Genomic DNA, 22,299 nt, shown 5'->3' on the forward strand with positions numbered 1-22,299 from the left:
CGATTGGGCTGCCATACTGTTGAGGTTCTCTGTGTCTCTAAGGACATTGGCTTCTGGAGAGCCATCTAAGATCTACATACTCTTCAGCAGCTTGCTCACAGCCCTAATGACATTGGCATGCAAGGTTTAAAGACCAGCAACCATGACATGATGCAACAACTGAATTCTCCCACTTGTCCCAAGGCCTTCATCTGCAAAATCAAAGAACTTGGAAAACACTTGGCTGATGCCCTCACTACAACTGAGTTTGCAAGTTGCATTTTACTACAGCTTTATATGGACAACTCATAGCAGAATGGACTGGGAGTCAAGAGGACTGGCGTTTAAATCCTACTTCAGAAACTTATGAACTATGTGACTTTGAACAAGTCACTTAATCTCAGTACGTTAATTGGAATAATCACAGCACCTTCATAGGGTGATTGGTACTATCAAAGAAGATTTTATAAAGCACTTTGCAAACCTTTAAGTGCCTAATAATAATAATAGCAATAACAGTTTGCAACATTATTTGTCTCTATTATCTCATTTCAAAAATTAAATTTATATTCCTGTAAATAGAAGTTTTCTCCCCAAAGTTACCTGGTCCATCAGTAATGGAGATAGTTAATACTTTTCCAAAGCTGGACCCACTATCTGTGATTAGTGTATGCAGAGATGCAAAAATCCCTGGTTCCTTGCCTGTCAGGGAAATGGAACTCATCAAGTCTTTGGATGCCACTTAATTCTACCATGAATGTTGAGGCAATGGAATAGTCTGACATATCTTTCCTACCAGAACTTGGGCCCATGATGGACTTCCTAATCACCCAGAGTGATTTCACAGAAGTTTTATTCAAGCTTCATCCCATGGAAAATGGGGGCCTATAGAAGCATCTTCTTGAATTTCCATTGCATAAGCCTACTCTGTCTGGTGTAAGCTGAGCTACCCAATGATGCTGGCTTGGCTACTATTCATTTTAAACCTTTAACTGAAGCCTAGCAGGGCTTCTTAGGAACGAGGCCTGAATCACACAGCATGGTGCAAATGTTATCAGCCACATCTACGTAGGAAATGGAAATCAGAAACGTCAGAGTTTGATTTTCACAACACCAGAACTCAGAGGTTCCTTCCTCAATCAAAACTCTCTTGGTTTTCTTTCTCCTTCTTCTTATGGCTAGCAATATTTTTGAAGGTTCCTTCTGGGCCATAAGAATGGCTCCACTCAGGAAGAAAGTAGCATGGATGTGTTTGAAGAGTTGGAATAAAATTGTCTGGATGGCTTAGGATACAAATGAGTACCTCAAAAATTCTTTTGGATTTGCATATGAGCAACCCAGGTTGAGGTTTCAAACTCAGATAGGGTCAATTCTCATTGAAAAATAGAACTGTTACCTGGGAGATCAGAGCTACTTTTTTTTAAAAAATCAAGTTTCCTGTTCACCAAAGAAGTCAAGGTCTCTCTCTCTCTCTCTCTCTCTCTCTCTCTCTCTCTCTCTCTCTCTCTCTCTCTCTCTCTCTCTCTCTCTCTCTCTCTCTATATGTGTGTGTGTGTGTGTGTGTGTGTGTGTGTGTGTGTGTGTGTTTTCCCCCTGAAGAAAACTGAAAATCTGGAGAACTAGGCTCTTGTCTCATCTTTGTCATTAAATATCTTTGTGACCTGAGGCATAATGTCAATTATCTTTAAAGGAAGTTAGATGACTCAGTGGATAGAGCACTGGTCCTGAGATTAAGAAGATATGAGTTCAAATCTGGCCTCAGACACATACTAGCTGTGTGACCCTTGACAAGTCACTTAACCTTCATTTGTCTCAGTTTTCCTATCTCTAAAATGGGGATAATAATAGCACCTACCTCCTAGGGTTCTTATGAGGATAAAATAACATCATATTTATAAAGATCTTTTTTGAATTTTAAAGAGGTGTATAAATGCTAGCTACTAAGGTGCCTTCCATCTCTAGTAATCAAAGATACAGTCTGTGCAATGGAAACTTCCACCTTATTCAGCTATCCAGGGTGGAGATATTGGCTCCATTCCCCTCTAAGGAGCAAGAGCAGAGTATGAAATCACCTCTACCCCCTCTTTTATAATTTTACTCTCCACAATGAAATTCTGGGCAAGGCCTAAGACTTCCTCTCTGCCTGCCTAGCCTCTGCCAAATTGGCCCTCCGTGAGCAAATAACAGTAATACTAAAGCCTCTCTGACTATTTAGCTCAGGGAAGTCGAACAGGGGGAAGGGGTAAGTTTAGACATGGAGCTGGAGAGAGAAGGGGGGAGGTACTGAGGAGATAGAATTGAAAAACATTCCACTGAAATAAAAACACTTCCTTCCCCCAGACAAACGGGATAAGGTAGTGATAGAATGCCAGGTCCTTGATTCTGAGGTGTGGCCTAGTGGAAACTGTACAGGGAGGGTTGGGACACTATGAGAATGAGAGAAAATCACTGACTCGGACCGTCAGTATTTCTTTGCTGTTGATTGCTTCTGTCTGATGGCATTCAATCATTCTCAGCCCTCTGGAGTGATTCAGAGAAAGTGGAAGGAGAGAGGTGAAAGAGAAAGATGTTGCAATTTCTTCTTGGCCTTGCTGACTCTGTCTCCCTCTCTGAAACAGGGCATTAGGGATTTCTTCTCTCCTCCCACCCACCCCAAAATCATTTTAAAAGAAGGAAAGTTCTAACATTTAAAAAATCCACTCTAAGATGCAGAAAAATCTTTGCACAGAAAAGCTAATTTGAAAGGGATAAGACAGCTTAACTTACATGTGCATCTTGCATTAAAAAAGGTACCCTACACAGGCCTTGTTTCAGGTCTTGTCTCATGGCTATTACGATGGGATAAATATTAAGGGAGTAGAAATACAAAGATCACAGTCTTTAAAAAGCTTTTAGGGGCCAAACCAGTGGTGATTATGGATAAAAGGATTTTCATTCTTCAAAAATCATAATAAGGAACTCTAAGGCACTATACTAATCTATATCTAAACAGTCAAATTAAGAAGGGAGATATGCTATATGGTTCCAACTCATTTTATATATACATACATATATATGTATATATATATATATATATATATATATATATATATATATATATATATATATATGTGTGTGTGTGTGTATATATATATACACACACAATCTTCTTTGTTGCCCCAAGTATTCATCCTATGAAAACAGAAAACTCTTGGTTTTCTATTTTAAGAGCCAAGGAATTTCTATTCAACCATGTTCTCTTTTTGTCATTGAGGCTTGGTCAAGACTCCAGTGGAAAAGTTGAGTACTAATCAAAACAGGTACTAGTAGAGATTGGGGTGGGGATCTATGGCCTTGAAGCCACATATAGTCCTCTAGGTCCTCAGAGGGTCACACTTGAGGACCTAGAGGGCCAAATGTGACCTCGAAGCCACAGGTCTAACATACCCCCCTCTAACATACCCAACCTTTGCCTTAAAATTTCCAATAAAAGAGTTTGACTATCTCTCAAGGCAACACTTTCTACTTTGGGATAATTCTAATCATTAGGGAAAATTTTTTTTCCTTTTGCTCTGAGGTTAAATTTGCCTCTCTGCAATGCCTACCTATTACTCCACAAACAAACAGTTAATCTAATACCCTTTGAAGCTGATGAGAAAGAAACCAACTAGAAATGAGCCATTCTTTGCCTTAAGAAGAAATGGCCATCTATCATTCTAGCCCTGAAATTCTCAAAATAAATATGTAGATGAAAAATATATAGACAGGAAAACCTCAACTCTTTTTAATTTTATAGAATGTATACATAGAGAAACAAAGGAGATCATGCATCTAAAACAACCTAGAACTATAAAGCATTTCACCCACTTTCTCAATTTGCCTTTTTAGATATAACATGATACAGTAGTGATTCTTTACAGTAGAAATTTCCTTCTGAAAAATGAAAAGTCTCTTGCAGGACCCTTTTTCAGCAACAACCTGCCTCAGCATTCAACTAATTAACTTTCTAACATCTGACCTTTGCTAATATGCAAGCATACTGAAAACCCACCTGGGCCAATCTCACTCATTGAAATAGTCACTTATAAACCAGGCTAGGAGCAAGGCAGTGAAGACTACATTCTTCAATGAACTTATCCTCTGCCTCTTCAATGGCATCACCATCCTCCATTTTATCAAGAAATCAAACTTTGGGGTTTTAATTTTTTTAATCATGTGTGGACAATTATCCATCAAATCCTACTGATACTTCCTTTAAAATTTCTCTCTTGCCTTACTTGTCCTCTCCATTCCTACTATAACCCCCCCAACCTAGTGTCTCATACTTGGAAGAATGCAATAGCCTCTTAACTTGTTTCTTTTCCTTTAGTCCCTCCTTCCTCCATTCCATCCTGTAACCTACAGCATTACCAGACAAATCTAAAAAAAACTAGTTCCTATCTTTTCTCTCCATCGTTCAAAACTTGAAAGAGTCTCCCATTAACTGAAAAAAAAAAGTCAAAGTCCACTAACGGATCCCTTTGCTTGATTTTCTAGACTTGGGAAAGTGATGGAGAAAATGTTAATAATGAAAATTAAACTGAAATGGGGCTATGAGCACTTCCCCCCACCCACCCTCTGGAAAACCAATTGCTAAACATTTACCAGCACACTATTCTCCTGATGATTGACAGTGAGCCATTAATGCCTACTCTTTGAGTCCAATCATTCAACCAGTACAGAATCCATTCCATTGTATTACTTTCTAGTCCATATTTCTCCATTTTTCTCTCCACAAGAACAGTATATTTCATCAAAGGTTTTGTTAAAATCTAAGAAGAAGAGAGAGAAAGACAGAGAAGAGGGAGAAAGAGAGAAAATGAGGAGGGGAGAGAGATGGAAGAAAGGAAGGAAGGAAGGAAGGAAGGAAGGAAGGAAGGAAGGAAGGAAGGAAGGAAGGAAGGAAGGAAGGAAGGAAGAAAGGAAGGAAGGAAGGAAGGAGAGAGGGAGGGAGGAAGGGAGGGAGGAGGAAGACAGGGAGGGCTAGAGGGGAGAAAGAGAAAGAATCTTTTAGGTTTTAGTAAAGTGTATATCTACAAACAAATGCGTTATATGTACACGCATACATATACCACATACACATAAAGAATATTCCTCTTATCTACTACCATGGTAACCCTGTCAAAAAAGAAAATAAGGTTAGTCCAGCATGACCTGGTCTTGGTGAAGTCATACTAGCACTTTTAGTCATTGCTTCCTTTTCTTGATTTTTGCCAGGAACCTAAGTCAAGCTGTCTGGTTAAAGCTGGCAGGTTCCATTTTCTTCCTCCATTTGAACTTCCTCTAGTTTTGCAGCACCTCCACCCTTTCCATAACTTTTCACACATCACTGATAGGAATTCTGCAATCATCCTCCAGTTCTTTATCCACATTCATCTGGACCAAATAACCTGAATTCATCAAGAACAACTAGGAGCTCTCTTCATATACCCTGACTTGATATTCACTATCAGCTCTCCATCAACCATTTTTCCCTGTAATTTTTGGTACAAAGGTCACTGTCCTTGTCAGAGATAACAAGCAAAATGAGAACTCAGTGGTTCTTCCCTCTTTCTATTGTAAGTTATCACTGTAAAATCCACCCCAAGCAGCAGACCAGTCTCTTCTCCTATCATCTTCTTCCCACAAATACAGCTTTTTAAAAAATTCCTCATGATGTTCATAGCTTCCTTTGCCAGCTTTAACTCATGCAGAGCTTTAGCACCTTTGACCGTGGTTTTCCAGGATCAACCATACCACAAATTCCCATATCTTGTCTTTGTTACCTGCCCTTGCTTTGATTTTCTAAACCTCTCTCCAGCACCTGGGTTCAAAACCCAATTTCTTCCCTTATAAGCTATATAACCAGGTCATGTAAGATCTCTGTTCCTTCATATGTAAGGCAAGGCTAATAATGCTTACCTCACAGGATTTGCATTGAGAATCAAAAAATATTTCATGCAAGTGGACATACAAATGTAAGTTATTATCTTAAAATATGTTTCTGAAAAATGTTTGCTGATTGAGCAAAAAAAACCCCACACCAAATCACATTAAATTCAGCAAGAAGCTTGACTATCCAAACAAATCCTACAATCAGAGGTGTGCAGGAGTCAAAAGATGTGATTGTTAATTTTTTACTGTTAACATTTATACCCTGAAAATCAGCAAAGGCTACAAACCAGGACTTGATTTATGATTTTGTTGATTTTCTAAATTTAACAAAGTGTTAATAATACAGATTAAACTTAAAAATGTATGTAATGCTGTAAACACACCCCCAAAGAGACAGTTGTTAAATATATACCAGTACATCCCTGCCTCTGATAAAGCTCATTATCATTCAAAACATAATTTTACAAATTTGTTCTAGATTTGCCACTTCATGTGCAATCATCTTTTTTATTATACTATGTTATGGAAATGTTTATTTTATTCCATAAATTAAAAGTAAAATAAAATTATTTTAAGTTTTTCAAAAATAAAATTATTCCAGGATGATAGTCTTCAATTTATCTTTTCTTTAAATCCAAAATTTTTATTCCCTGTTTGTCTTAGGCAAAGTGTAAGTTGGAAAGGAAACTTCACTGAACTTATCCAGAGGTCAGAAGAATCTCCCATTGCCTTTGCTCAGTGCAACACCACGTTTCCCACCACAAGAAGGACCCAAGTGAGACCAGGATGCTGGGTTACAAAGTATATGATAACAAATTCTATTGCCAGCAGCACTATTGACTTGAAAATAGGGAAATTAGTCAGAAAACTCAAGATATTTCAAGAACTGGAAGTGGGATTAGGGATGGGGGAAACTTAAAGTAAAATGCTTAGACAAGTTGTGTCAAAGGGAGTCATGACTAACAGTAACTATATTCTGCATGCCCACTGTTCGCATGAAACTTTCCTGAACAATGGAAAATGCCTGGATTACAAAACATAGATGAGAAGTATAATTGATGAAGAAGAAAGGATGGAGCACATTTCAGATGCATACAGATGGGGTTGTGGAGATTGAGGGAAGACATATTCTTGGTCATGACTCACTAAGACTGAAAGGATTCAGAGATAAGATGACTGTTAAGCTGAAAGGAAGGTGTTTGCTGGAAACAAAATAAAAATTACAAATGAGAAGGATGAGTACATTATACCTCAAGAAAAGGAAAGGAAAACTCAAAGGGAACAGCTTTGCCTGGTTAGAAGGGGTGGACAGGGATACAGATATAAGCACATTAAAGGATGATGTAAAGGATGATGCCTTGAGAAGGCTGGTCTTAGTAGTGGAAAGCCTTGAAGGTCATGTTCAAAACTTATTTTATCTGATTCAAATCTAGGTTGCATTAAATGCTACCATTCATAATAATGACATCATCATTAGGATGCTGTATTTATTTACAACTTTTCTCGTATATGACATTTTTCTTTCAGTGATACATCCACAGACATAATTTCCTACCAAATGCCTAAATCAAACAGGACAAAATTATTCTGAGTCCCAAGCAAGGCCACTTACCTGCTGGTTCTGATAGGCTGTGACTGTAGTGAAGACAGTCTCTGGGAAGTTGAAAGTTTTCACACCATCCCCCACAGGGACAGGCTTAGTAGGAGAGAGGTCACTACTGAAGTCTTTTCGGATCACATGGACTCGGGGCTGGTACTTGTGCATAGAGTGTAGGATGATCTGGAAAGGGAAGGAGAAGCATTGCCCAGGGTAGATACCTTTCCAGGTCCTGCCATTAATGTATATATCATGTTTTCAAGTCACAGTCTAGAGTTTAATCATCAGAAGGAGGCTGGTCACTTTCTAAAAAGATTAGTGATGGCTGGACAAGAGGCAGGGAAATTTGGGGCCAGCAATGCTGCAGAAGGTAACTGGTATTATATAGGACAATAGGATATCACTGTTCCATTCAGGGAATCCACAGGGATTACAACATACTCTCTGTAATTAAACACAAATGTTTAATGACACTGTTGTGGTCCCAACTGACTGTGATATCACTCCAAGAGAATGCTTTACATCCTCTATCTTGTGAACTTATTACCACCCCAAGCTCCAGTTACTCAATGCTCTTGTGCGTAATTTCACACTGTATTAATCTGCACTGGTTTATGTCACTATTGAGGGTTCTCATGTCCTCTTAATGCATTTATTTCCCATCTCCCCTGATAGATTCTAATTTCTTTGAGGGTAGAAACCATCATTTTAAATGAGGGATCCAGTGCATCTGTCCATCTGAAAAGGGTGGGAGCTCAGTGATGTTTTTGATTGGCAACGTACCCTGTTTATTTAGTTTTTCCCTAATTATATAGGAAAATCTCAAGGCAAGTTCACTCCCTGATAGTTTTGTCAACTCCAACTGAGCTTCCAAAAATGCTAATGGCTTAATCAAGCTGACTGCCTCGAGATAGTGTTGCTATTGTCTTGAGCAATTAATCTTTACTGAAACTAAATTTTTAAAACATGTTTATTTCTTGTCTTCCTACTTAGACTGTAAGCTCTCTATAAGTTGGGACCAAGAATCGTATTTCTTTATAACATTCCACAGCACCTAGAAGGTATTATATATGCTGATTAACTTGTTTTGATTTATAACACAAGAGAATAAGAGAAATGAGATTTTATTCCACTGTTAGGACTGTGAAGGTAAGAGATAAATTCATTCTGACAGATAACCTGGAAGCAAGGAGGTGACTGTTAAGCAGAAGATAGGCAACTTTTATTGAAGCTTGCAAGCGGGACAGTTGTGGAGCAACAAGGGGATGAGGAGATGAGAAGTTAGAGGTCTCCTTGACTCACATGTCCTTGGTCATCCAATTCGTTGTTGGTCAGTTTGAGTTTGTCAAAACTGACCACCTGCCTCATCCATGTGTCTCCAGAGGCCAGTGAATCAGGATGGATATAAACTCTTGGGGGGACGGGAGAGTCAGCATTGCCGGCCACCATCCACTTGGAGCTGTGATACACATATCTGAGAGAAAAGGAAGAGAGGCAAGATTCAGAGGCAGAAAGTGAAAACCATTTGGAGTAAAACAGGATAAATGGAAATGGGTGGAAAGAAAGAGGAAAAGAAGTCAGAAAAATGGGAAGAGGGTGGGAAGAAAAGAGAACAAAGAAAAAGGTTAAGGAAAGAGAAGACAGTGAGACAGGGACAGAGAGAAAGAGAAACAGAGACAAAGAGATGAGGAGAAGGAGAGGGAGATAGAGAGAAGGAAGGAAGGAAAGGAGGGAGGGAGGGAGGGGAAGGAAGGGAAGGAGGAAAGGAGCAGGGAGGGGATGGAAGAAGGAAGGAAGAGAGGAAGGAAAGGAAGTAAGGGAAGGAAAAGAGGAAGGGAAAAAGGAAGGGAGAGAGTAAGGAAGGAAGCAGAAAATTCAAATATTGGGAAAAATGAAAATGAAAAAGAGAAAAAAGTAAAGGAATATTTGAGGGAGAAAGAGACTTGGGGTTACTGAACAAAGTTATAATTCCTCAGAAGGAAAACATTCTTAATGTTCCCTTCCTTTTCCCTCCCCCTCCCCTTGCCATGCATGTAGACACATCCACACACAGACACAAGCATGCATGCACACACGTGCACACACACACACACACACACACACACACATCCTGAGCCCATATGTGTAACGATGGGCTAAAGTACTTTACTGCAACCTTTCACCTTTCAAATGCAAACCAGATAATCCCTTGGCCACTTGTTCAGGATCTGGTTGCTTATTAAAAACATCTTCTCTCTTATTCTCTTATAAAACTCAGTCATGTGCAAAAAACCACCAAGTCCCCCACTCATTAACTATTTCCTTGCTCTGAGTCTGGATTTTTGAGACACTCCTAGAAAAGGAGGGAATTCAATAGTCCAGAAGCTCTATACAGTGTCTGTGTCTTGTCACCAGGTCTGTTCTAAGAAATTCCTCCCAATGAGGCTTCCCTTTATGCTTTGTTATCTTTTGCATCCTTTCAAGTCAAGTCTATTGAGAAATGTTCCATTCTTAGTACAGAAGAGAGTCTGATTCCTGTGTCTTCCTTGCAGCATACAGATTAGTGGAAGTTTTCTTTATTCTTACTTCCCTTCCATGTTGCCTGCCTCTAGAGAAGAGTAATTAGATACAAATATTGCCTTGCTTGCAACCTGTATTAGATCATTGGAGAACCTAGTTCCCAAAAGGCCAATGGGGTAGTGAGTCCTCCATCCCTAGACGTCTTTGACTAAGGGATGAATCACCACTTGCTGGGAATATTAATGCCTTCAACCATGTCTTGTAAGTCTTATTACTAAGCCCACCCACTCACATAAAACTATCCTGGTAGTCCTGATTGATTGAGATGATAGATTCAAACACAACTGTTCTTGTTTCTCTTTTATAGATCTAGCGTATCTAGCTCTCTTGTACCCTTAACCAGCTTTGTGAACTTCACCTCATGCTGATCATAACCTACTGATCTGACCATATCAATCCTGTTCCATCCATTTCCAGCCACTACCTACCCACCCACCCATCTCAGTCAAAGAAAGTATACTTGGCTTGATTGTTTCAGAACTGGGTTATTTTAAATTTGAGTCAAAGTCTCTGATCATGCTTGAGTAGAAGCAAAGCAATTATACAGGATTGGGAGGGACCTCTAAAGGCCAGCTTGTCCACATCCTCCCTCAGGAAGGACTGCCTATCAACCATGCAACGCAATAGATTTCAAGTCTTTTGTTAATGACTCGTAGGGAAGGCTATTGATTAATATGCTTTACACTTCAGTATGTCCAGGATGGGTGATTCCATCCTCATAGGTATCCTACCCTCAACACAGATCACAGCCCTCCTGATACAACTACTTTCTTCATAACTCATACTAATAAACATTCTTAACTCTCTTTTCCTGTGTTTATGTTTCATCCATGGTCCTCCTCCTGCAAACAAAAAGCATTTGCTTCTAACTTGGGGAGATAAAAAAATAGACAAATTCCTTTCCCCCTTGAAATAAACTCTCCATATGGTTACTTGGAATTTATTTGGTATTCATTGGCATAGGTTAATGGTATTTATTGAGCCATTCCTTATCCTTCTCTTATAATCTTTGTCTCCTTAACTTTTTGACCAAGAACCATCCACTCAATTATACTATCCTGGTACAACTCCAGTTAGCAGAAGCTTAAGGAAGATATTAGGTCACTTCATCATTCCCTGGCCATTAACAAGGATTTGGAATAAGTTATATTTCTTCCCCTTGATACAGAGCGATAGCTAGGAATTCAAGCACCTGGGGAAAATTCAGTTGATGCTGTTGGCCTTCCCTGCAAAGGAGCAGGAAATGGGGAAATAGAAACCCCAAAGGCTACTTCTGGGGAAACCAATAGATACTTCTATCACTACTGGACTCAAGCATCTTGGGTGGTATAGGCTCTCCCAAGCAGAGTAGCTCAATAGAGAGACTGTCCATCTCAGATAGGTACAGTTAAGCCAGCACCAATAGTCAAGATAAGTAGGCCCTAGAAGAGCAATGTGATTGTGATGGCACCATGAAGTGGAAGGTAGCAACACAAGGATGTTGGAAGATTGTGAGGCACAGAGGACCTTAGCAAAGAGAAAGTGGGTCCCGTCATGGCAGAACCCTGGAACAAAGACCCAGTCACTTGGTACTAGATATATCTTTGCTTTGCCAAGAGACTGTATATCATCCATGGTTTATATGGTCATGTGTTTATACATATATACATACATACACACACACACACATATATATACACATACATATATTATATATATATATGTATATATATATATATATACATATATACTTTACAGAAACTTATTTGAATGTCCTCCTTAATACATGATTTCTGTATGGCAAACTGTGAGAGTGTTTTGTTAACCTGTCTCAATAGCTCATATACCATCTATAACAATGCCCACCATTCCACAGCATGGAGCTGTCATTACCTGTATCTCTTATTATCCACGGGTACAATGTCCATTGCTATGTAATACTGCTGGTGAGGGTCCAGACCTGTAATCTTCACTCTCATAGCTGGAAACATTCGCCTATGGAAAGCAAGAAAGAATGCAAAGAAATGCAGAGGAATAAGATAGTAAGCAAGCAGCCTGAGGTAATAACAGTAACAATATTGTTAATAATCATAGCACTAATTACATTTATTTAGCCCTTTAAGGCTTGGATGGTGTTGGTAAACAACCAATTTGAAATTAGAGAATCAAAGGATCTAACTTAACATTTATAAGAATCCCATCACTTTGTTATCCATCTTCTATTCAAAGACTTCCAGTGACAGGGAACTCACCACCTCCTGAAGCTCTCCATTCCAGTTTTGGCAACTGGGTTTCAGAACATTTTTTTCCTATTATGGAATTAAAATCTGTCCTCTTGCAGCTTTTACCAGTTGTTCCTTATTCTGACATCTGGGGCCAAGCAGATCAAATCTAATTCCTGATATGCTACCAAACACTTAAAGCCCATGATAACATCCTTTCCTTCATCATTCTCGAGTCTTCTCCTCTCCAAGTGAAACATCTCGAGCTCCTCTATCAGTCTTCATATAGCATAATCTCCAATCTATTTACCATCCTGGTCACTTTTCTCTTGACACTTTCTAGCTTATGATGAGCATCCCAATATTTTTAGCCTTGTTTCATAATTTTTATCACTAAACCCTACCTACTCACATTAAATTATCCTGGTAGTCTTGCTGCAACTCCAGTTAGCAGAGCCTAAAGAAAAATACTGGGTTACATGATCACTAAAACCTTTTTGTTCCTACCTCAGCAACTGATAAAGATTTGCATCATTTTATATTTTTCCCTTTGATACAGAGCCATAGATAGGATTGGTACCTAGGGCAAATGCAATAAATGTCCTTCCTAAAATGCAATATCCTAGATTTGAGTAGTTTCTTTCCTCACTATTTCCAAGTGGATAATAAGCTATTATTCTGACACTAAACCTAAAGAATCTGGTTAGGCTTCATTTGTACTATTTGAATCATCATCTTTACCTTGGATTACCATGCACAGTAAATACGAAAAGGCTAAACATTCATTTACTGCCCCATACTACATCCTTGCAAGGTTCACGAGAGAACAGCATTATGATCTTCTCAACTACAGCTGCCTCCAAAATACTATAGCCTTTATTATCTGTGCTTCTTATGGGTCACATATTATATTGTAAATGTGATACTACATTTTCTAAAATGCATATTCAGTTCATTAATCCTTTCCTTGTAATGTATGTTCCCTAATGACTGCCTTAGCTGCATCCCAGAAATATTGGTAATTTTTTCATCATTATCATTTTCTTTCACACAATTATTTATTATTTCTACCATTTGTTCTTTGACCCATTCATTATTTAGGATTTCCTTGTTAAATCTTCATTTGGGTGCAGTGTTGTCAATCTTTTTTATGTGTGTTAATCTCATCTTGCCCAACAGATTATAAACTCCTTGAAGACAAGAATGGTGTCTTTGTATCCACTAAAATGCCTTAAACATTTGGTGTGGTGAAATACAGTGGAAAGAGGACTGAAGCAGTATCAAATACTACCTGTGTCATTAATAACCTGTGGGACCATGGGCAACTCACTTATCTACTGTATGCCTTAGTTTTCTTGACTGAAAAGTGTGGATGCTGATATTGACCCTCTTTGCTTCATAGGACAATTTTGAGGAAAGCATTTGGTGAACTAGGGTACACTATATAAATGTGAAATACAGTTGTTTGTTGTGTTGTTGTCATTGTTACTGGAGATATTTTTGTTGTAGCATTTGGTAGCTGTTCAACAAACATGCTGAATCTACTGGAAGAAAGTCTTGTTCTAATCAGTCCCTTGAGGAAGAAAAAGAAGCAGAGAAGGCACTAACATGCGTCTCCCTTAACCAAAGTGCTACCAACATTTAAGAAGAAGCATAACACTGTCAGAAAACATGTCTTGCTGATGATCTTCAGACTCTGTCAATGTGTGTATCAGGGGAAGAGCAAAGCTAAAGCAGAGTCAATGGGGAGTGAACTCAAGCAGCTTCAGGCAGGCCCTTGTTTCAACCACGGTGGATTGATAAATTTGACAAACTGAGAAGTGTTAGGATGTGGCACTTTACCACTCCTCATGTCTAAATGCTCCCAAGTAACCCTCTAAGACAATAAATTTCCATAGAAACTTTTATACAAATCACTACTAGTCAAGGGAGTTTCCTCCCTGTTGGCTCCCATATATGGAAAAAAGCACAGGAAAAGAGGTCTGAATCAAAAATTAATTTAAAAAAAAAACATTAAATTCAGCTCTCTATTTATATTCATCTTCATGGATATGGACTGAGCACCAGACTACAATCAGCCATTTTTTAGCTGCATGCCATTGGTCACAAGTAATGTGAACACCACATTATTTTCAATACATTACAAGATCTTTGACTATACTGACTAGAAATTAGTGGTTCACTTACATCTTTTTCTATTTACTTTATATATGGATATGTTAATTTTGGTTGCCTGTGTATGCTTATTAAGCTAAAAAAATTTTAAATTAAATTTTAAGTTAAAAAAAGATCCTTGACATTATCAGTGTGGGTACTCCTTCCAGTAATGGAGATTGCAAATCCTCCATATTATTTTAGCTAGTGCCTTTTCAAGTTACTGTAGCCAAAGTAATTCACTATTTCCTAGCCAATACTCTATTAATGAGGCTCAGTAAATTAGCTAAAATGGTCCTCAGATGACAGATACAAATCCTTGCTGGACCCACGCTTGAAATCTTTCTAGGTTTATAAAATTAGTCAGAACTGAGTTTTGCTGGCATAATCTTTAAGAATACAAAGTTGCCTCCACACTTTAATAAGGCATCAGAGAAGGACTGTATGGAGAAAACCAGTTGGCATCACTAAAGAATCCACTCTAAACATACATTAGGGGATTTATCATATTTAGAAGCTAGTACAGGTTTTTGTATATATTCATAATTATTTATTTGCATATATGTTCTCTCCTATTAGGATGATAATTCCTTCAGGGCAGAGATGAACTTTTCTCTTTGTTTCCGGCACTTGACACAGTTCCTGGCAACATAATATTTAAGAAATGCCTGTTGATTGATTGAGATAGCTTTTATGGCTATTAAAGAGAATAAATATAATATGTTCATTCCTTCCTGCTCAATCATTTACTCTCTGTGTAACACTGAACAAGTCACCTCACTCCTATGGGCTTTATTTTTCATCTGCAAAATAATGGGGTTGGCCTGTATAGCCTGAAGTTCATTCCAAGTTTATATCTATGATCCTATGATCTATAGTTCAAAAAATTTTCCTTTTTCCTGCTTTCTAAAAATATGCATAAAACACACAGACTTATTTGTTGTTCAGTTGTTTTTCCGTCATATCTGATTCTTCATGATGGCATTTGGGGTTTTCTTGGCAAAGATACTGACTGGAGTGGTTTGCCTTTTCTTCTCCAGCTGATTTTACAGATGAAGAAACTGAGGCAAGCAGGATTACAGCATCACATAGCTAATAAGTGTCTGATGCTGCATCATTTATGAAGATGAGTTTTCCTGACTCCAGGCATGGTGCTCTAACCACTGTGCCACCTACCTACCCTTAGAGCTATATACACATGGTGAGGGTTGTTCTGTTTTCATTTATTTAAAAACGTCCTGTTCAAAGAAAATTTGGTGTTGGTACATCACAACTATTAATCAGTGTCTTCATATTCCCTACAAGTTACCAAATTAAGAATAGCTGATTTAAAAGAGATCACATTGTATAGTGTAAAGAGGGCAAAATTGGACCTCAGAAGATCTGAATTCTGTTTCACATCTGCCATTTAATAGCATGTGATATTGAAAAGTCACTCCTGCTGTAGCTACCTCACCTATAAAGTGGAAATGGATAATATCATGCTTAAAATCCCTCCTAACTCCAAAATTCTATGATTGTCATAGAATTTAGAACTGGAAGAGGTCCTTTAACCAAATCCTCTCATTTTATACATGAGGAAACTGAGAACCATAAGGGGGAAATGATTTACCCAAGGTTATAGTGGCAGACCTAGCTATTTATCCTAATGAAATATATTATAAGTGAGAAGAAAATCAACCTTAAGGGAAACATTAACAGTGAGTAATGTCCAAAGTTCATTCCTGCCACTTCCTCACAATGAGGGATCGAGGTCAGAACTTTTTGACTTTTATAAACGATAGAAGCACTTCAGTTCAACAGACCATGCAATCACCTGGAAAGTTTGTATCTGAATTCACATAAGAGGAAGAATATTGATAATAATAATAATATCTTACATTCATGTACTGCTTTTTCAAAGCATTTTCATGTAATATGAAGTAGATAAAACATATTGTTCCCATTTCACAGATGAAGAATCAGAGGTCCAGAGAAACTATAATTTCCTAAAAGTTATGTAGCAAGTTAAGTAGCAGAATTTAGAGTAGTAGATCTCATAGATCCCAATCTGGAATTATTTCCACTAATCTTAGCATCTTGGGGAAAGATGCCTGAAAGGAGGAATCTGGAAAAGGATCCAAGATGAGATGAGGGATCCAAAGCAATGACTAGGAGAGGGGAAAGGAATATACTGGAATCATAACACACAAAGAGTCCATGGCAGGGAGCTGCCATACTGAGGAAGTCTGTCAGAATTCGACTGGGTCTGGGGTGGAGAGGAGAGGATATGACACCAGGTGTGTCAATGTGGTTAGGATGCTGCATTTGGAGTAAGCATACCTGGGTTCCAATCCAGCTCTGCCACTCACTACCTGAATGACATTGAATGAATTGGTTAAACTTTCTAAGTCTCCATTTCCTCATCTGAAATGTTAAGTGGTTAAACCAAGTGACTGTTAAGGTCCCTTTCAAGTCTAAATCTAGATCTAGGTCAGAACTGAACTAGATTCTTCTTTCCAATTGAATATCCTATCCAGAAAACATAGCTGTCAACTCTACAAGTAATTCATTTAAACTGAATTCAAAGAATAGTGTAATAAAATCAACACTGGACAAGAGATCTAAGGTCTCAGCTCTGCCATTAATTTTGTGACCTTGGGGAAAATCATTTAACCTCTTTGAGAATCAGTTTTCTCACATATAAAATGAGAAGGTTGGATTAAATAAGATCTAAGACCCCTTTTAGACCTAAAAAATATGTTAATTCTAACTTCTTGGATTAGTATAAAAACCACTCACATTTATACAGCAGTTTGAATTCTTAAAAGTGCCTTCCTCACTACAACCTAATAGTGAAGGTAGTAAAAGCATTATTATTTCCATTTTATACAGGAAGAAACTGAGGTCTATGGAGATGAAGTAGTTCATTCATGGTTATACTACATGGTAGTAAAAGTCAGATCCAAGATTAGACCCAGGCACCTGGTGCAGGTCCAAGTGTTCTTCCAATTACTTCACAATACAAAGAACCTATCCATCTAGTAATTAAAATAGTAAAAACTGCTTTTTTTCTTTTTCTCTGCCCTTTACTATAGCATATCAAGTGAAACCATCCTTGTGTAGTAAAGTGGACCTTTTACACTCCACAACAAGAGCTTTGGGTTTGATTGGATTTTGTGGCTAAATTTGGGCCAGTTTTTTTGTCTTCCAAACATATCTGACCCCATTGTAGTCTCTGTCCATGGTGCTGATCTCTTTTTCTTTCAGTGAAAGTAAAGGAAAAGTTCTTCAGTGATTCTGAGTCAACCTAAGTTTTGACTAGGTTATGGGAAAAGTCAGATGGACATTAACAAGCTCAAAAGGCATGCAGTTTCCAAGGGAAATAAATGCTGGAACTTTGGTGCTAACAGGATGTGACTACAAAATAAAATTATGAGAGGGGAAATGAGCAGAAGGCATGAAAGATGAAAAGTTAATGGCAGCTGTCCAAATGAAATTCCAAGAAAATGGAAAATTTTCTTCAATATTTGAGTTTCTATGCAGGCCTCAGTATCAGGCATCAGTATCAGAACCTCAGTATTTATGGCAAAGGACATGCTCTATTTTACAAATTCGACACTTCAGTCAAATAATACTACTTATTATTTTGATTTTACCATATCCAGGCCTTTGTTTACACCATTATCCAAACCTAAAATGCCCTCTTCCTCAACCCCAAGCCAAGAGGTAAAGGTTCTTTCTATTTCTAAATCCAGTGATTCATATGACCCCTGGACTACCACCCTAATTCTACTGCACTTTGACCTTTAAGTAACAGAGTGATATAGTGGAAAGATTGCTGCTCTTGAAGTCAAATAGATTTTAGTTTAAATCAAAGCTCTGACATTAACTGGTTGAATAGCTATGAGTAAGTCAATTAACTTCTCTGAAACAATTTCCTCAACTGTAAAATTTGAATAAATATACCTAACAGGGTTGATGTGAGAATAACATTTAGTAAACCTCAGTTACATGTGAATTATAATAAACATCAATCTCACTCATTCCTCAGAAGAGCAGTAGTTCCATGGGGCAATAAGACTGGATGTGGAAGTTCAAGGTCAGAAACATAATCCAAACTTCTCAGGGCATTGTTGTGCATCTTGAGAGAAATTAGTCCTTTGAAATTTCAGATTAGGACATCATTTTCTGTAGCATACCTACAGAAGTACTTGAAAAGCCTTAATCCTGACTTTGCCAAACCTCACATTGTCTTAGTTGCCCAGCCTTTTAGCTATAAACAATAATGATGATAACTCCCATTTATGTAGTGTTTTAAGATTCATAGGAGTTTATTAAATGTCTTCCTGACAACATTTTGAAATATAATATCACTAACTAGCATTTGTATGGCACTTTAAGGTTTGCAAAGTTATTTACACACATTAGCTCATTTGATCCTCACAATAATCCAGTGAGGCAGATATTGATATTATTCCTATTTTGTAAATGAGTAAACTGAGGTTAAACAAGTTTTAATTATTTGCCTGAAGTCACACAGGTAGCAAGTATCTGAGGCAGGATTTGAACTTAGGTCTACCTTGTCTCCAAGTACCGAAATCTCTCAACTACACCATTTAGCTCCCTGTAGTTGTAGTGAGAAACTTCTCTAGTCCTTGTACTTGCCTCCCAGTTTGTGTTATAAATATGGGATACCAACTACTGAAAACTCCTATTCCATCATCAGATAAATGGTGCACAAATTTTTACTTGCTCTCTCCAAGGCTATCAATGATTTCTCAACTGTTAAATCTAATCCTTTTCCTTCATGATGTCTCTGTAGCTTTGGATATTGTTGATCACTCTCTTTTCCTTAATACTCTCTCTTCCCTGAGTACTCATGATATTATTCTGGTTCTCCTCCTATCTGTCTGACCTCACCTCAGTCTGCTTAGTTGAATCATCATACCTGCCTTCATCTTTGCATAGGTGAACCCCCGGACTCTTCCAGTACCTCTGCACTTCTATCTTTACATTTCCTTCTTGGTGATGTCATCAGCTCTTAGGTTCAATACTGCAGATGGCTTTCAATCTACATACATAACTTTCACCTCTCTCTTGAGTGTCAATCTCCCACCACAAATTGCCTGCTAAACACTTTCAATGGAATATCTCATAGGTATATCAAATTCAGCATGTCTAAAACGGAATTTGCTATCTTTCCCCACTAAACCTATTCCTCCTCCAAATTTCCTTATTTAAAAGAAAGATACTACTATCCTTCTACTCACCTCAGTCTGCAACCTGAGTCATCCTGTATTTGTCCCTCTATCTCACTCCTATAAATAGTAAGTTGCCAAATATTATCAATTCTACACTCACATTTCTCAAATCTATCCCTTTCTCTCAACTCACACATCTATCACCCTAATTCAGATCCTCATCTCTCACCCAACGTATTATAATAACCTCCTGCTTAGCCTTCCTACCTCTAGTCTCTACTCTTTCCAACCCAACCACTGCATAGCTGTCAAATTAATATTCCCAAGCACAGCTATGACCACCTTACTCTCTAGCTCAAAAACCTTTAGTCACTCCCAATTGCCTCTAGCATAAAATATAAACTTATCTGACATTTAAATCACTTCATGATCTGGCTTTTACCTATCATTCCAAACTGACATGTTCCTTCCCCATCATACTCTGCACTCAATCCAACTGGCATATTTACCATCCTCCATACATATCATTCTATCTTCTGCCTTTGTATAACCTCTAGATGGTCTCCCCATATATCTCAGTCTCTTGGAATCCCCAGTTCCCATAAAAACTCAATTGAAGTGGCATCTCCTACATGAGAACTTCAGGATATAATTTCTAGTGCTCTTTCCACCTATTCTCCCAAATACTTTGTAATTATTGTGTACAAACTTTGCATTTAGTTATCTGTGTATGTGTTGTATTTCCCTGTGGGACTATTTCTTGCTTTCCTCTATATCCCCAGCAACTAACGATGCCTGACACATGATGGATGTTCTATAAACATTTATTGGCTTGAATCAAATGATAATCTACATGGCAATGTACTCTTTTCTTTTTACCACTTTCCAAGTTTGCTTCTTCTAAAAAGCTTTTTATGGTAAATATTCACCTACTGCAAATTTCAGCAGAAAAAGGACAGTCATCAAGAAAACACAAAACAAATTAATAGCCAATGTGTTTATCTGATGTGTCTGTGACTTTTTTTTTTACTGGATTTATTTTTATTATGAACCTCTACGGAAGGAGCAACTGTGACTGGCAGTGAATTTTCTGGAGTATCCAGTGGTTCTAGAGTCAATTTCAGAAGGGTATGTCTGTCTGTCTGTTTGTGTGTTCAATGTTTTTCAGTCCTGAGTCAGAGAAACTATGTTCAAATCCGACCCCTGGTATTTACTATACATATGACCTTGGGCAAGCCAGTCATCACACTCCCCACCTCTAAAATGAGGGGATTTGGTTAGATAACCTTTGAAGTCCTTGTAACTCTAAATCAATGACCTTCTGATCTTTAGAATGAGAACTGTAACTTTTTTAAGTATATTCTTTCATTGAAAAGACAAATATGAAAAAAACACAAATTCCAAATTGGCATGTCTGTACTAATTCATAAAAGAAAAAAAAAACATTGGCTATAGAAACAAATAGTTGCTTCAGAAATCTACCCTTAGATTGTTTTAAAACAACTAAACTAGATTACAATTATATCTGAAAGTTAAGGAGTATTTGTGAGTATAAATGTGGTTAATGTGGGTTGTTCCCCTTAAAAACAATCATTAGAATGATAATAAAAACAACAGGAATGATAGGAAATAATAAGAAAAATTATTCTAGTGCAGAAAATGGAGGTCAGTCTTAGAGCTGGAAGAAAATTTAATGATCTAATTTTGCCCTCTCATTATACAGATTAGTAAACTGAGGCCTGCAGAAGTTGAACAGCTACATGCTTATTCCTTCATATCTCATTGGTGTTACCACATACCAACCACAATCTAATAAATGAAAAATGTTCCTTCTTTTCCTCCTGGGTCATTTGTTTTTAGTTTGTTTCACCCAGCCATGACACCCTTGGAGTGTCCTTACCTGCCAGCCTTGGTAATGATCATCTCTGTCCCAATATCATGGAACCTTTTCCAGAGATCAGCACATTGGAGCTCAACTTGTATTTCCTCCATGGATGAAATGGGGGGAGGTGGGGGACCAGGAGCACCTGATGTAAGATCCGGGTGAGACTCAAAGGAGCAAGATTTCCTCTCTGTGAGCACCTCGGTGTCTGAGCCAGTGCTCTGCTCTGAATCTGCAAAACAAACACCAAGCCATAGGTGAGAAATTTTCACAGCGTTGCCTTATGATGGAGGGAATAAAAGGAGGGGTAAATAAAAGAAATTGGGAAGCTCCAGAGCCCAGGACTCGGGGTATTTTTTATGGTCTGTTGCTGCAATTTATGGCCTAGTTTCAGATTTCATGTTTCCAACATGACATCTGGCATTTTAGTAAGTTTTAGCAACAGCTGAACAAAATTGTCCACATCACAAGATATAAAGAGTAGCTAATGTCATGTGTTGGAAAGAATGAAGCATAGGGCCTGGGCTAAGCAATTAAATACAAATCCAAAGAAAAGTTTTAATTGATTTGAAAATAGGGTCTGTAACCTATATAGACCCTTTAGGGGGGAAGATGAGGCAGGGAGGACACACACAGAATCCTCTTGTATCCTGCTCAATTGCATCCCAACCTAGGGCACTATGGGTAAATTAGCTCCTCTAAACATTATCCCCCACCCCAAGCTTAACGTCCTGAACCTCCATATAACATAGAATGCTCCAGGGTCCTCATACATTCTGTGTATCCTATCTACTTGTATAAGCTCTATTTTCTGAGAGAATGACCTTTCCTAGAAGTCCACTAAGGTCATTT

General features: G+C 38.0%; 1 protein-coding gene across 1 annotated transcript in view; it reads right to left on the reverse strand.

Moving 5' to 3' along the window:
* TBX15 (T-box transcription factor 15) overlaps window positions 1-22,299 on the reverse strand; it is a 145,425-nt gene that overhangs the window by 41,155 nt on the left and 81,971 nt on the right. Inside the window, exons 2-5 of the mRNA XM_072644516.1 lie at window positions 21,466-21,679; window positions 11,900-12,001; window positions 8,771-8,942; window positions 7,484-7,651 (exon numbers count right to left, since the gene is read on the reverse strand). Coding sequence (XP_072500617.1) covers window positions 7,484-7,651; window positions 8,771-8,942; window positions 11,900-12,001; window positions 21,466-21,679 — 656 coding nt within the window. The remainder of the gene's footprint in view (window positions 1-7,483; window positions 7,652-8,770; window positions 8,943-11,899; window positions 12,002-21,465; window positions 21,680-22,299) is intronic.

The sequence above is a fragment of the Notamacropus eugenii genome, chromosome 2 (assembly GCF_028372415.1).
Source record: "Notamacropus eugenii isolate mMacEug1 chromosome 2, mMacEug1.pri_v2, whole genome shotgun sequence".
NCBI classification, from domain to species: domain Eukaryota; kingdom Metazoa; phylum Chordata; class Mammalia; order Diprotodontia; family Macropodidae; genus Notamacropus; species Notamacropus eugenii.